General features: G+C 40.0%; 2 protein-coding genes across 5 annotated transcripts in view; one reads left to right on the top strand and one right to left on the bottom strand.

Moving 5' to 3' along the window:
* MED12L (mediator complex subunit 12L) overlaps nt 1-14,694 on the bottom strand; it is a 316,798-nt gene that overhangs the window by 93,714 nt on the left and 208,390 nt on the right. The window lies entirely within an intron of this gene.
* On the top strand, nt 1,092-4,268 carry P2RY13 (purinergic receptor P2Y13). The gene is made up of 2 exons (XM_027583938.2): nt 1,092-1,127; nt 1,587-4,268. The coding sequence occupies exon 2, from the start codon at nt 1,602-1,604 to the stop codon at nt 2,586-2,588; it is 987 nt and encodes a 328-aa protein (XP_027439739.1). The 5' UTR covers nt 1,092-1,127; nt 1,587-1,601; the 3' UTR covers nt 2,589-4,268.

Raw genomic sequence — 14,694 nt, 5'->3', positions numbered from 1 at the left:
CAAGCCATCCCAAAATTCTCCATCAACCTAACCCCACAGTCTGGTGCAACTCTGTGGTGAAACGTGCAGTAAAAAATATGAAGTGAAACTCATCATGGAGAACTCCACATTCCCCTCATTCCCCTCTTAATTTCCTCTTTCCCTTTACCTATCTGGCAGGGAAACATTTCTATTCATGGACAACAACCATCTCTACACAAAGCGGCAATTACACCCTTTCAAACTTGAAGAGATTTAAAGGATACATTTTATAGACTTTGGCCCAAGGTTGACTGATGAAATTCCTGAGTTTTCCACACTTTGCATACAATATTAAATACAAAGAGATTTCCAAAAATGGTTTCTAATGAGTGAAATTATCTCCATTGAAATCTGCAGTTCACTCAGCACTGCAGTCAGGGGCAAATGTTTTTTAGTGCTTCATATATACCAGCACTATTCTAGAAGATACTCGTTTTGTCTTCTCAATAATGCTATGAGGTATACACTATCATTAAATCCACGATATAGATGAGCTTCTAAATCATTTGACTATGATCTAGCTCCCAGTAATTCTTGGATCTGGGATTCTAACCCCCAAATCTGTGTCTAACAGCCCTGAACTTTTGGAAAAAAAGTCAATCTCTCTGAGATAAAAGACCAAAAGACCAAGATAAATGTAAAAATAAAGAGGTCATCCTACTGAACACAGATTTCTGGACAAAGCAATCTACAAGAGTGCAAATGATGGTTCTGATTTTAGAATCAACACGTACTCTCTCCTATGTGGTTGTAATTTGGGAGTAATTTATTTTTCTGCCACCTATTATTATATACAAAAGGCACTCAAAAATTTCAGTGACTGTGTAGACAGAAAAGATAAACTGCCAAAAGTTATTCGATGAGAAAATATAAGGATATTCAAGTTACAGTAGATTTACAGTACCTAAGCTTGAAATAAAAGAGGCTTCTTATTAGAAAATCTACAAAGGTTTGAATATGAAGACATTCTAATTGATCACATTACGCACGTGAAAATGAGGAAGGAAACTGGTATAAGAAAGCAGAACAACACTTGCTTCACATGCTCTCCGTGGGCTGAATAACTGGCTCAATCAGAAGACACTGAGCTCAGGATCCTCACAAAGGTGAATTTCAACTTTTATTATGAGGGGGCTTGCTTATAAAAGAAAGAAAATATTCAAGGGGGAAAAAAAACGCTTTAAGGTAGACATTCTAGAAACCATAGATTATGAGCATAAGGAACTATATAATGTGCAACAATCTGACATGAATTATGACTTCTTAAATGGGTCTTATTTTACTGCATGTTAAAAGTAGCACTTACAAATGAGGTAGAACCTGTTATTTGGGTTTCATAAGGGTGTAAAAGTAATGGTACTATTACAAGTTCCAAAACTGTAGTACATGTTTTAAAAAATTCTAGCTAGAAACAACAGGTGCCTTTTCAACTCCTCTACTGAATGTGATGAGTAAATGTAAGGGGTTAATACGCTATACACCTAAAGTCTGCTTTTAAAAAAGTAGCACTTCCAAGTGATGAAATGCTTCTTGTTTCCCTTTGTGTATGTGTTTATCTGTAATAGCTGACACTGGAAACCATGAACACCACAGTGATAAAGGGCTTCAATGGGTCTGAGCGGTGCCCCAGGGACACGCGGATAACGCAGCTGGTGTTCCCAGTCACCTACACAGTCGTGTTCTTCTTCGGCATCCTGTTGAACACTCTGGCCCTGTGGGTGTTCATTCACATCCCCAGCTCCTCCACCTTCATTGTCTACCTCAAAAATACTCTGGTGGCTGACTTGATAATGACACTCACGCTTCCGTTTAAAATCCTCTCCGACTCACACCTCGGACCCTGGCAACTCAGGGCCTTTGTGTGTCGCTTCTCGGCTGTCATCTTTTACGAGACCATGTATGTGGGCATCATACTGCTAGGCTTCATAGCCTTTGACAGATGCCTCAAGATCATCAGGCCTTTTGGAAAATTTTTTGTCCAAAAACCTGTTTTTGCGAAAATGGTCTCGACCCTCATCTGGCTCCTTTTGTTCCTCATCTCTCTGCCAAATATAATCTTGAGCAACAAGGAAGCGACGCCGGCATCTGTGAAAAAGTGTGCCTCCTTGAAGGGTCCCCTGGGGCTAAAATGGCATCAAGTGGTGAACTACACATGCCAGTTCATTTTCTGGACTGTTTTTGTCCTGATGCTTCTGTTTTATGTGGTGATTGCAAAAAAGGTATACAGCTCTTACAGAAAGTCCAGAAGTAAGGACCGCAAACACAACACAAAGCTGGAAGGTAAAGTATTTGTTGTCGTGGCTGTATTCTTTGTGTGTTTTGCTCCATTTCATTTTGCCCGAGTTCCATACACTCACAGTCAAACCAACAGCAAGACTGACTGCAGGTTGCAAAACCAACTGTTTATAGCTAAAGAAACAACTCTCTTTTTGGCAGCAACTAACATTTGCATGGATCCCTTAATATACATATTCTTATGTAAAAAATTCACAGAACGCCTACCATGTATGAGAGGGAGAAAGATCACAGGATCAACCCAAGAAAATCAAACTACTCAGACAATATAACTCTAAGCTGATAATTTTATCATGGCTACGTTCTATTTAATCGATAAGACTTCAAAAGATAATTGATTTGGAAATCAATTTCAAGCAATGAAAGAAAAACAGATGAGACAAAGGTTTTCTTACATGTTATTATTACCCAGGTTTACAGAAAGGATTATATAAATTTTAATTCCACGTAGATCGATTGATGAGCAGAATGAAGTATTGGTCAGAGAATGCAACAGAAAGCAAGTGACCACTAGAGGTCATCTTTTTGAAAGCATTCACTTACATATCGGAAAACATTATGGATAAATGTAAATTACTAAGGACCTTCCTTCCAAAACACCTTCTCACATTCTTGTACAATACATAATTCATACAACACTACTGCTTTTGGGTCCCACAACTGTTGATACTTGCTGATTTAAAAACAAACAAACTTGAAAACCCTTTGATGAAAGCTGAAGCTAGTGGTTGAAAGGGATGCTAGATATGAAGCATCTGGGGAGTTGAAATAGGGTCAGAAAATCCTGAGAAAGCCTGGATGAAGGAATTTCTCCTTACAAAGAGCCTCTTCCAGTGTCAACAGTACTAACATTCTTTCAGTACTCTATGCAAGGCAAAGACCATTATTAAGCCACATAAAATATCATACTGTAGTACTTTGCATGCCTTAAGTATGCACAATTTAATGGCAAGAATACAGGACTGATATTCTCTGGAATTCTCCCTCTGCCCAGCAAATACTCTAATGGTGGATGAATATGCCACCTACTCAACAAAGCCTTCCTGGGCCACAACCTCTACCCTCCTGCCTCACACACTAACTACTGCTCCCACTGTCTGGGTATGTGTGAGGGCCATGGTGGTAGATTTCCCTTTGCTAGTTAGTGATACTCCTGACTGCATCCCCAAAAGATGGTTAGGATTCTTTAAGAAAGACAACATGTTTTAAAGACAGAAACCACGTCATGTTTTCTTGGTACCTCCCACACTATTCCATGCAGACCATGAATTACAAATGTTTGAAATACAATTATGTCATTGTTGTGTCATTCTTGGTACATTTATGGATGGAACTGCTGAGCCACAATCAATAGCATCCATACTGGGAAATTTTGCTAAGAATGCTACCTGTTGGTACTTCCCCTCCGTATCTCTTCCTGAATCCCTCTGTGCTTTAAAAAAGCTAAAATGTGGTTATCTAGAATTGTGGACATGGATTTATATCTTCTAGAGAAAATGCACAAAGTATTCATGCTCTGTAAATGTGCCGCTGGCTCCAACATGATTATCATAGGTGAAACCCCAACCTCTTACCAGGTTCTCCAAAGCCCCGAAGGCCCTGGAATTTGCCCACCTTTCTGGCCTTATCTTCTAACTGTGCTTCCATCCCTGGAACATTACACTCTTATGTATGTTTCTAACTGTTAGAACATGCGTTGCTCCTTTTTGCCTCTGGGCCACTCACTGCACACGTAACTCTCCCTCTGACCCATCCATGAAATCCTAAGATGCCATCACTCGGTCCATGAAATCTCATCTGGTCAACCTCCCACCACCATCTCAAACCCAATCACACCCTCATTGGACTGTTGTCACACCTCACTTATTGTACTTATCACACTGCTTTGTAATTACTTGCCCACACATGTATCTACTCTTTTAATAATTTGTGTATATTTTTGGGAGCAAAGATGTGTCTCACTGTGCAATCAATAAATATTTGATAAAATAATTCAAGCTGGTTTTATTTTTACATGCTGTAAAAAGAGGAAGCCAATTCTCACTGATGTTTCTATTTTCAAAAGGTGATATAAATTTATTGAAAACTCAAGCTCTTTTTAGTTGCCTTCCTATAGAGCATGTACCCAGGGTCCTAGGTGTTGGGGGTGTTCCTTGGTTTGCTAGTAAATGAACATGAAGAAAGCAGAATTAATAAACATTACATGTGTAGCTTTGGGCTAATGTTTATCAACATTTCACTTTTAAAGCTATAGACAAAATGCTTTAGCTATGTGCTACTGGTTTTGGTTAAGTAAAATCTGTAACTGTAGCATATTACAATCTCCGAAACTCTTCAAAAAATACTCTTAATGTCTGATTTTCTGAAATAGAAGAATTAAATCATGGCAACTGTTAGAGATGTCACTAAATCCACATTGCCTTTACTAAAGTACATTAAACAATCACATGTAGACAATAATACTGTATTATAAGTAACTGCATCTTGATAATATACACAATTTTTTTAAAAAAGATCTTTCAAGGGGCCCCCAGGTGGCTCAGTTGGTTAAGCATCTGCCTCCAGCTCAGGACATAATCCCAGGGTCCTGGGGTCAAGTCCTACATCAGGCTCCCTGCTAAGCAGGGAGTCTGCTTCTCCCTCTCCCTTTGCCCCTCCCTCTGCTCATGCTCACTTGCTCTTTCTCTCTAATAAATAAAATCTTTTTTAAAAAGATCTTTAGGGCACCTGGGTGGCTCAGTTGGTTAAGCGACTGCCTTCGGCTCAGGTCATGATCCTGGAGTCCCGGGATCAAGTCCCGTGTCGGGCTCCCTGCTCAGTGGGGAGTCTGCTTCTCCCTCTGACCTGCCCCCCTCTCATGCTATCTCATTCTCTCTCTCAAATAAATAAAATCTTTGAAAAAAAAAAAAGATCTTTAAAGATAAAATTTCCAAAATTATGCCTGCCCTAAATACAAATATTTAATTATATTATAGTAACATTATATTCAAATACTGAGTACCTGATGTACAGAGTGAAATAATCTATGATGCACTTAGGGAATGGGCATATTAAAGCCACCTTAAAATCACACTCACAGGGGGCACCTGGGTGGCTCAGTCATTTAAGCATCCGCCTTCAGCTCAGGTCATGATCCCAGGTCCTGGGATCAAGCCCTGCATAGGGCTCCCTGCTCTGCGGGAAGCCTGCTTCTCCCTCTCCCAATCCCCCTGCTTGTGTTCCCTCTCTTGCTGTGTCTCTCTCTCTGTCAAATAAATAAGTAAAATCTTAAAGAGAAAAAAGAAAAAAAATTTTAAAATAAAAAATAATAAAATAAAATCACACTCACAGAATGCAAAGCAACCATTTGAAAACAACTTTCCAAACTACCCATCACAAATACTAAATTCTACAATGCTTATAGAATGAGATGCTATACCATAGCCATTAATGACAGAAACAAGAAAGCAAAAAGAAAAAAAAAAATACTTAGCTTTGATATAATCTGAGCTCCGAACACAAATAAGGGCTTTGTAAAAAGTTAAATGTAATTATTTTTACTGGATGTAAGCAATATGAATATAGAACACATGTTAAATCAGTAGTTCGCAAACTGCTGTGGGGATCAGAACAAGCTACAGGGATTCTTCACACACAGATTGCTAAGCCCATAATCCCAGAGTTTCTAATTCAGGAGGTCTGGGGTGAGGCCTGAGAATAAGTTTGCAGAGGATACTGATGCTATTGTTCTGGACCACACATTAAGAACTACTGTGCTAACTGCTCCTTAAGGTTCATATTGAGAACTGTGCATACTGTTCCTGGAGATCCACAGCATAGCCTTCTTGGACATGAATGCAAAGGAGTGGAATCGGTCAACAGGAGACAGACAAAATTGTTATTAAGAGAACAGGGCAGATTAAGGTGACAGGCAACAGTGAGGACTTAGCTACCTGGAAAGTTCATGCCCAACTTATGGGGGTTTCTACTGCTCTGGGCCAACTACTGGCACGAGAGGGATTTGGGGCCCAGGGTTGCTGGCTAGTAGCAACAGAAGAACTGACTGGGTGACAACAAAAGCAGTGCATACTACTTACTATTTACTATGCATTAGGTAAGTCTACCAAGAGTTTTCAACAGATTGTCCCAGTTAGTAATCCCAGGAAGCGATGAAGTGCTATTGTGATCTCCATTTTAGAGATAAAGAAGTTGAGAAACAGAGAAGTTAAGCAACTTACATGGGGATCCCACAGCACATACACAGCAGAACTAGGACTGTAATTCAGACTCTGGCTTCTGAGCCCATAATCGTAACCACTATATTTACCACCTCAGATATTCTAATGTTCTCAAGAGAAATCGTAAATCCTGTCTCCTATAGTTCCTGCTGTTTTCAAAACTTCCGTAGCCACCTCCACACTCCTTGACCCCACAAAAACAATATGTTCATGTGTGGGCCATAACTAGCTCAGACGCTGCCAGGTAATTAGCTCTGACCTAGAAGTGAGCGAGAACCTCCCAGGACCTTACATAGGCAGCTTGCAGTCACTACTGAGTACTTGCTATGTGCCAGGCACCATACTATGTGTTCTACAAGGACTATCACCTCTCTGTTTCTCACTCCAACCCACGAAATAGATACCACAGGGTTTCCTGTTGAGGGCAACATAAAAAGAAAACTGAGACACATAGCAAAAAGATACCTTGCCCACAATGTGCATGACCTGCCAGCAAGCAGAGGCACAGGTGGAGCTAAAACCCAGGCAGGTGGCCTCAGGCCCAATGCCTCAATAGCTCTGCTACACCATCGGACAAGTTCCTCAAGGGTTGACATCACACCCCAGCTGCAAGGATGGTAAGGAGGTGGCTCCTGAAGAGGACGGGAGAGGTCTCGATACAAATGAGGTCCGCAACCTCGGGGGTTTGAGTGGTTCAGCCCCATGAGTATATCCAACACTCGACAGGTCTTGAGAAACATAAAATCCCAAAGAATGGGTTCACTGATTCACTGAGTCAGTCATGCCTTCAGTGCAGGGCCCTTTGCCTCTCTGGAAGGACACAATGGTCAGGCACACATCCCACAATGAATCCAACTGTGGAAACAGTATGAGAGACATAATTCACTCACCATAAAAACTGAGAGGAAAATGTAGCTAACTTCAAATGGAGAAAATGAGGAAGGGCTTGCAGGAGATGACAACGTGAGCTGGACCCTGGGGGAGGACACAGAGCATGCGAAAGGGAATGCAGCCAGGCCATGAACAGCTTGGAGGAAGACGCAGCTAGGGGTGGAGAAAGTGCTATGGCCAGAGCACAAGGGGCCATGGAGGCCAGAGGCTGCCTGTGGACGTAGAAGATGAGCCTGGGAATGGAGCATGGGAGCCTACAGTAGAATGCTGTGGTGTTGTGTTGGATTGTAAAGACTCCTCAATGAGCCATGGAAGGGTTCTGAAGTGAAGAACTACATGCTCTTTGCTTGTGCTTTAGGAAAATCAATTTGCCAATAATAGGATGATTATAATTATGGATTGAAGGAAGAGCCATTGAAGATAGGAGGTCAATTACAGAAGTCTTCCATCTATGCAGGCAAGAGCCAGGGGGAAAAAACTGACAGACTTTACAGACATTTTCAGAGACAAAGGTTTTGAGTCCAAGACCACTGGAGAATAGGGGATTATATGTAAAATGTATGTAATTAATATGCAAAATTTATTTTCAATGGGGTCCATAATCCCCACACTACCCCCTTACAACTGAGATTCATTGCTCTGAAGACTGTTAGATTGAGTAGTATGTTGGATCATAAAGGAAGGGCAAGAAGCAGATTCTGGGTCTGATTAAAGTCTCAGAAATCTGGGTCAATAAATCTAGCCAGTGGAGACAAAATATGAATCCAGGGCTCTGAAGACAGGCAGATCAGATGGCTAGGGGATAATTTTTCTGACACAGTGAGAGACGAAGGAATGAGCTGAGCATCCCAGAGTCCCTGCTGCACAAGTATCCTGGACAGAACAGACAGAAGAGATGCCTAGAATGTGGAGTTTAGGGGGTGGAAGTTGGGGGCTGAATTAAAAGGAGCAACAGGAGATCTCGTATACTGGAAACTAAGGAGGAAGTAATAGTCAACAAAATCAAACACCCCAGAAAGGCCAAATGTGATGAATCTACAAGTATGAGGTCAGTGGTAACACTGAGGAGAAGGTGGGGTAGAGCCCAATTTGTAATGGGAAGTGAGGGACTACAAGCAACTCTCATCTTGACACAAAGGACAAGTCAGTTTACAAAACTTTCAAGGAGAAAAAAACAACCACTGTTATATTACCTCAGCTTTTTCCAAGGGTTTCTAAGAACAGATAGAGTGGCCCCTTCCTATGCAGGGCAGAGTGAATATGCTCCACGTGAAACAGCAAACAGAGCAGAAATGCAAACACATGGTGGGTATAACAGCATGACCATGGACATCTAGCTTCAGCCAGAAAAATGGGTATGCCAAAACTTCAGAAGTTAGTATTACCTGGGTTTCTGATACCTAGCCTAATCCCCCCTCACCCCACACATTCTAGTATAAAGTATTTGTAGGGAAAGCGGGGGGCGGGGGCAGACACCAAGTGGTAGGGATGGGAGTTGAGAACACAGAGAGAAGTTATAAAAGAGAAAAAATGGATAGAGAAGAGAAAGGAAATTAATTTTAAGACTTACAGTAAAGTAGCTAAACTAAAAAAATTTTTTTAAAGATTTTATTTATTTATTTGACAGAGTCATAGCGAGAGAGGTAACATAAGCAGGGGGAGTGGGAGAGGGAGAAGCAGGCTTCCTGCCGAGCAGGGAGCCCCATGTGGGGCTCGATCCCAGGACCCCGGGATCATGACCTGAGCCGAAGGCAGACGCCCAATGACTGAGCCACCCAGGCGCCCCTAAACTAATTTTTTTTAAGATTTCTTTATTTTAGAGAGAGTGTGTGTGTGAGCAAGTTGGGGGGGTGCCCCCACGCAGGGCTTGTTCCCAGGACCCCGAGATGATGACCTGAGCCGAAACCAAGAGCTGGATGCTCAACCAACTGAGCCACTTTTTTTAAAAAAAAATTCCATTTCACACTCAGCATGTGAATTTTTGCCACTTCTATAATAAAACTCAAACTGACAAATGTAACATCTCAAGGCATGGTAATTAAAATGCCTGCCTTTATTTTAAAAATCAGCTTAAACACCAGATGCTTGTATGTGACTGTACTTACTGGTATCCATCTTGAACAATTTGACCTAATGCATATCTGAATACTTATATAGCTTTTGAAGAATATTGTTATTTGTGCATTAAGTTTATATCATATAAACATATCACTTAACACTTTTTTCCCTTTTTACTCTATTTAACTCTGTAACAGAAATTCCCTATAATCAAAAATGCCTGAACTAGAAGTAAATGAAGCATTAACCTCTATGCGGTGAACCTTCTGAGACCAACTCTCTCCCCCTACATATCCTGCTCTGAGCTTCTACAGTGTCCCACCATGTCAGACTCGAATAAGCTCTTCTAATTTCCTCCTTTTCAGAAGGGAAGGCTGTCAAGAAAGAACATAAAAAGCATTTCAAGTAATCATCAGTTCATCATTGAAGAAAAACCAGGAGTTTTCTAAGGGCAATTAAAATATTATGGACTTACTCTGACTTCTAAGTTGAGGAATGTTTTCAATTTTTAATCATTCCAAATTTACATTCAGACACCCCCATTCATTCACTTAGTCACTCTGCCTCTGGGAGAAAGGAGCGAGAGAGGGAGAGGGAGAGAGAGGGAGGGAGAGAGAGAGGGAAAGAGGGAGGGAGAGAGGAAGGGAGGAAGGGGGGGGAGAGGGAGGGAGGGAGGGAGGGAGGGAGGGAGAGGGAGGGAGGGAGGGAGGGAGAGGGAGGGAGGGAGGGAGGGAGAGGGAGGGGGGGAGAGAGAGAGAGAGAGAGAGAGAGAGAGAGAGAGAGAAGCTACTTTTAAGTACCAACGCGTTCTAAACACTGTAAGAATTCTCCTGTATATTATCTCATTTAATCTTTACCGTATTACAAGGTAGTCATCCCCAAGCTTATTTTCTAGAAGAAGAAACAGATTCAGGTACATTCAGCTACATTCAGCTACACTAATGATTTCTCCAAAAAAAAGGGGGGGGGGATGCGGCTGAAATCCACCTTGGAGTCTGTCTGACCCCACAATTACTAGGCTCCCGTCATGGCCTGACACTGCCTCAAGCAAAATTTCCAAAGTGAGGACATGGACTAAGTAGCACAGCACAAGGCAGAGTATCAATAGGAGGTCAGGAGTCATACACAGGCATATCTCCAGACTCAATCTCCAAACCATCCCTTCCCTCTAATCAACCATTACACATGAAGTTCTCATACCAGAAAAAGGTAAGTGCTTTATTTAAAGCAGACCTAATAGATACAAATCATTTCAAATGACAGATTAAGCACAGTAATTCAAGCATAGGGACCTAAAGATACCAATCTCAGCAAGGGAACATTAAAGGGTTTGTAGTAATTATACTCAGCACAAATTCACAGCTATTGGATGTGAGCCACAATTAGAGTGACTTTTGTATACAGAGAGATTGAACAGTAAGATGTGAGGAAGATTTTACTACAATTCTTGTTGCATGTTCTGGTTCCACGTAAAAGAAATGGGCACTCAAGACAGATCAACTTGAGCTATTAGATCTCTGCTTGTGTTTGTTTTGTAGTGAATTAGTGTATTACAAATACTAGCAGGGGCACCTGGGTGGCTCAGTCAGTTAAGTGTCTGCCTTCAGCTCAGGTCATGATCCCAGGGTGCTGGGATTGAGCCCTGCATGGGGCTCCCTGCTCAGCAGGGAGTCTGCTTCTCCTTCTACCTCTCCCCCTGCTTGTGTTACCCCTCTCTCGTGTGCTCTCTCAAATAAATAAATAAAACCTTAAAAAAAAAAAAAAGACTAGAAAGCCTTTTGTATGCAAAGGAAAATCATACACAAGGGAGAAAGGACTAGAAGACCAAGACAAGCCTTCGTAATGCATTTGTCAATGTCTCACACTAAAAAGGTGGGACATACGAATAGGGTAAAGGTAAAGAGTTCTTTCTAGGTTTTAGGAAGACTTACCAATAATGATATCTAATTTTTATTCCAAGATCTTAGAAACACATTCGCTCCTTGAATGCTTGTTTTTAAGACTTTATTTTGAAAAATCAATAAGGTTGTGGGAATTCTCATCTAAAATTCTGTAATTAAATCAGAATCCTCCTTTTATAGAAAAATGAAATCAAGAAAAGTTGAGTGAGTTATCCAGTATCCCAAAGAAAATGAGAGTTTGGATCTACCAACTTTGTGATTCTTGATCCATGAATCAGGTCTTTTTCCAAACAAGATTATAGATATTCTTATTTGACTTCAAAATCCCAAACTTAGTCTAATATAGATTTCAGGATAATACATCCAAAGTGCCTCAAAAACATTTTGGGGCACCCCTTACTACATATCCTACAGAATGGACCCTAGCAAATACAGAGCAAACCAATTTTCAAAAGCCAGGAGGACTTTTTTAAAAAGTAAAAAAGGAGAGAGATTGTTCTAAAGATTAAGAGCCTAAAAAAGACAGTAAAATCAAATGCAATGTGTGACCAGTGATTGAATGCCACATCAAAAAAAATAGAAGGGTATTACTGGGAAATTGCAAAGTTTTAATACAGACAGAATATTTTAAAATATTACTGCTTCAACATTAATCTTGACTGATAACAATATTGTGATTAGGTAAGAGAATATCCTTGTTTTTTAGGAAACACATGCTGAAGGAGTTAAGGGCAAGACATTTGTCACAAGGACTACAACTTCAAACAGGTCCCCCCAAAATACTGGGGGGGTAGAGCATATGAAAAATGTTAAAAGTGTGTAAACTGAGACGATACTTAGTTGCACTATTAGCTCAGTCTGTGGGTTTAACATCTTTAAAAAATAATATTAGAAGAAAAAAGTCACCTTTAGTAAAAAATGAAAAAAAAATCTTTTAAACATTGTAGTGGTGAAGAATCACAAACACATAATCCCAGGAAGTTGTCTTGTATTCAAAATAAATTTGGGGTTTGTAATGGCTAAAGCAGTATTATTAAAGGAGCTTCCCTGCATTTAATAGGATCCCCCAATGAAGCAGCAAGATAATTATTGTTACAAAGTCTCCTGTGGCTTTTATGAAATGTGAGACTTGCTATAAAAATCAGCAGAAAAAAAATTATGCAGGTTAACCTTTCAGTGATTTGAACAATAATAAAGTTATGGGTTGTTTTTCAGCTGCTCTTTTCATCAAAGCATTACACTTTTTTCGTGACTAAACGTGTACTACTTCCCTTTTTGAACGTTAAGTAAGACTGGCTTGAACAAGTCCCAACTTGAGACTGGCATGATATGCTTCAAGACAAATGCATAAAGGCTGCCTCATGCTAACTTTTTCATTCCTAGACTAAATTTGCATCACAGGCCAAAGCTTTTAAATACGACAATCTATTATGTTCCTAAGGAAGGGAAAAAACTCTTCCAACCCCAGCCCACCTCCAGGAAGAGAGAGAGCCACCTACTGCACTGAATGGACACGGGGATAGGAGCTCCTTCCCTCCTCTGTGAGATCTTTATAAAAAACCAATATGTACAATGTCAAGGTGCTTCATTGTACAGGAAAAACTGGAGGTCCTTACACTGGACAGGGATTTTCTTTACCATAAAAAATTAATATATTTAGTTGGCCCTAACAGGACAGTCAACCCAGGTTAAAAAAGGTATTAAAATTTAAGGTACATAACAGATATGCCTTTATTCCTTTAACAGAAGCTTGTGAAATATTTCTCCAAATAAGGTCCCTAATATGATTTCACACACATGACTGGAAATTTGGGATGACAATCCTCAAAAGGTATAGGGAAAGCCTTTGTCCACACAGTTTTAAGAAGGCTACAAGGTATGTTCTCTCTTTGAATTGACACTTTTAAGAGTTGGCAGTTGGGGGGCGCCTGGGTGGCTCAGTCGTTAAATGTCTGCCTTCGGCTCAGGTCATGATCCCAGGGTCCTGGGATCAAACCCCACAACAGGCTCCCTGCTAAGCAGGGAGCTTCTCCCTCTGCCGCTCCCCCTGCTTGGGTTCTCTCACTGTATCTCTGTCAAATAAATAAATAAAATTTTTAAAAACAATTTTTTAAAGAATTTTTTAAAAAAGGGTTGGCAGTTGGTTATTTTGACAGGTTGATTTCACATCATTTACTATTTATGGATCACAGTGACAAATGGCAATAAGCTCAACCCAAAAATGACAGGTTTCCAACTAAGGCCTGCAAGGCACAGACTTCCTCCTCAGGATGCAATAAACTGGCTTCAGTCTTAAAATCAAAATCCCTGGGGAAGAAGTATAAAAATGGTACAAAGCAGAATCAAATCTAAATGCAGAATTGTTTGTAAATCTGGCAAATTCTTATAAGATTAAGCCACTATTAAGTTGCCTAACTTTGTCCAGAGACTTTCCCTATGGCTGTCTACTTACCTATAACTTAATCCACCCTAAACAGAATGGAATAGAGAACCATTAAAATGGTAGTTGTCTGTCTGTTTAGGAACAAGCAATAGAAGAAACATAATTTTGATATTCAACTATTAGTATTTAAATTAAATACATATTTGTTTTTCTGTACTAACACAGAAAGAAAACCAATGTGTGTGTGTGTGTGTGTGTAAATACATAATTTCTTTAAGGTATAAGTAAACACTAAGTAATTCCTATTATTGATTTGTAACTTCAAAAAAAGATACCACCTTTATTATTTTCATTTATTTTCACCCATGAGAGTAACAGGTTTTGATTCCATTTGGTGAAATTTTATTTACTTGTTTGAATGTTGCAAAATCTTGCAAATCTTTTGAAGATTTTTATCTGCAGTTCTAAAATTAATTACAAATAAGAAATTAATTGTAAAGAATTTGATTTGATCAATCAAGAAATTGATTTGATTATATAAATTTATCATTATGGGAAGATTTTTAAAAAGAATAAAAGTTGTTTTGTCTTTTTTTCTTTTTAAGACTATTTATTTATCTGAGAGAGAGAACACAAGCAGGGGGGAGAGGCATGGGGAGAGGGAGATGCAAACTCCCCGCTGAGCAGGGAGCCCAACGCAGGGCTCTATCCCAGGACCCTGGGACCGTGACCTGACCCAAAGGCAGATGCTCAACCAACTGAGCCAACCAGGCGCCCGTTATTTTGTCTTTAAAAATGGAATTCAAGGGATTGGGTGAGAACTCATCCCCACAATAAATTTATTTAAAGTATTTCGAATACTGACATTTGTGTATATATAAAAATAGGTCTACAGATCTCATCAGATTCTTGAGTAAGCCAACAGGTT

The sequence above is a fragment of the Zalophus californianus genome, chromosome 1 (assembly GCF_009762305.2).
Source record: "Zalophus californianus isolate mZalCal1 chromosome 1, mZalCal1.pri.v2, whole genome shotgun sequence".
Lineage (NCBI taxonomy): Eukaryota > Metazoa > Chordata > Mammalia > Carnivora > Otariidae > Zalophus > Zalophus californianus.
Note: the sequence above shows the minus strand (reverse complement) of the source record. Positions and strands in the feature narration are given on the sequence as shown.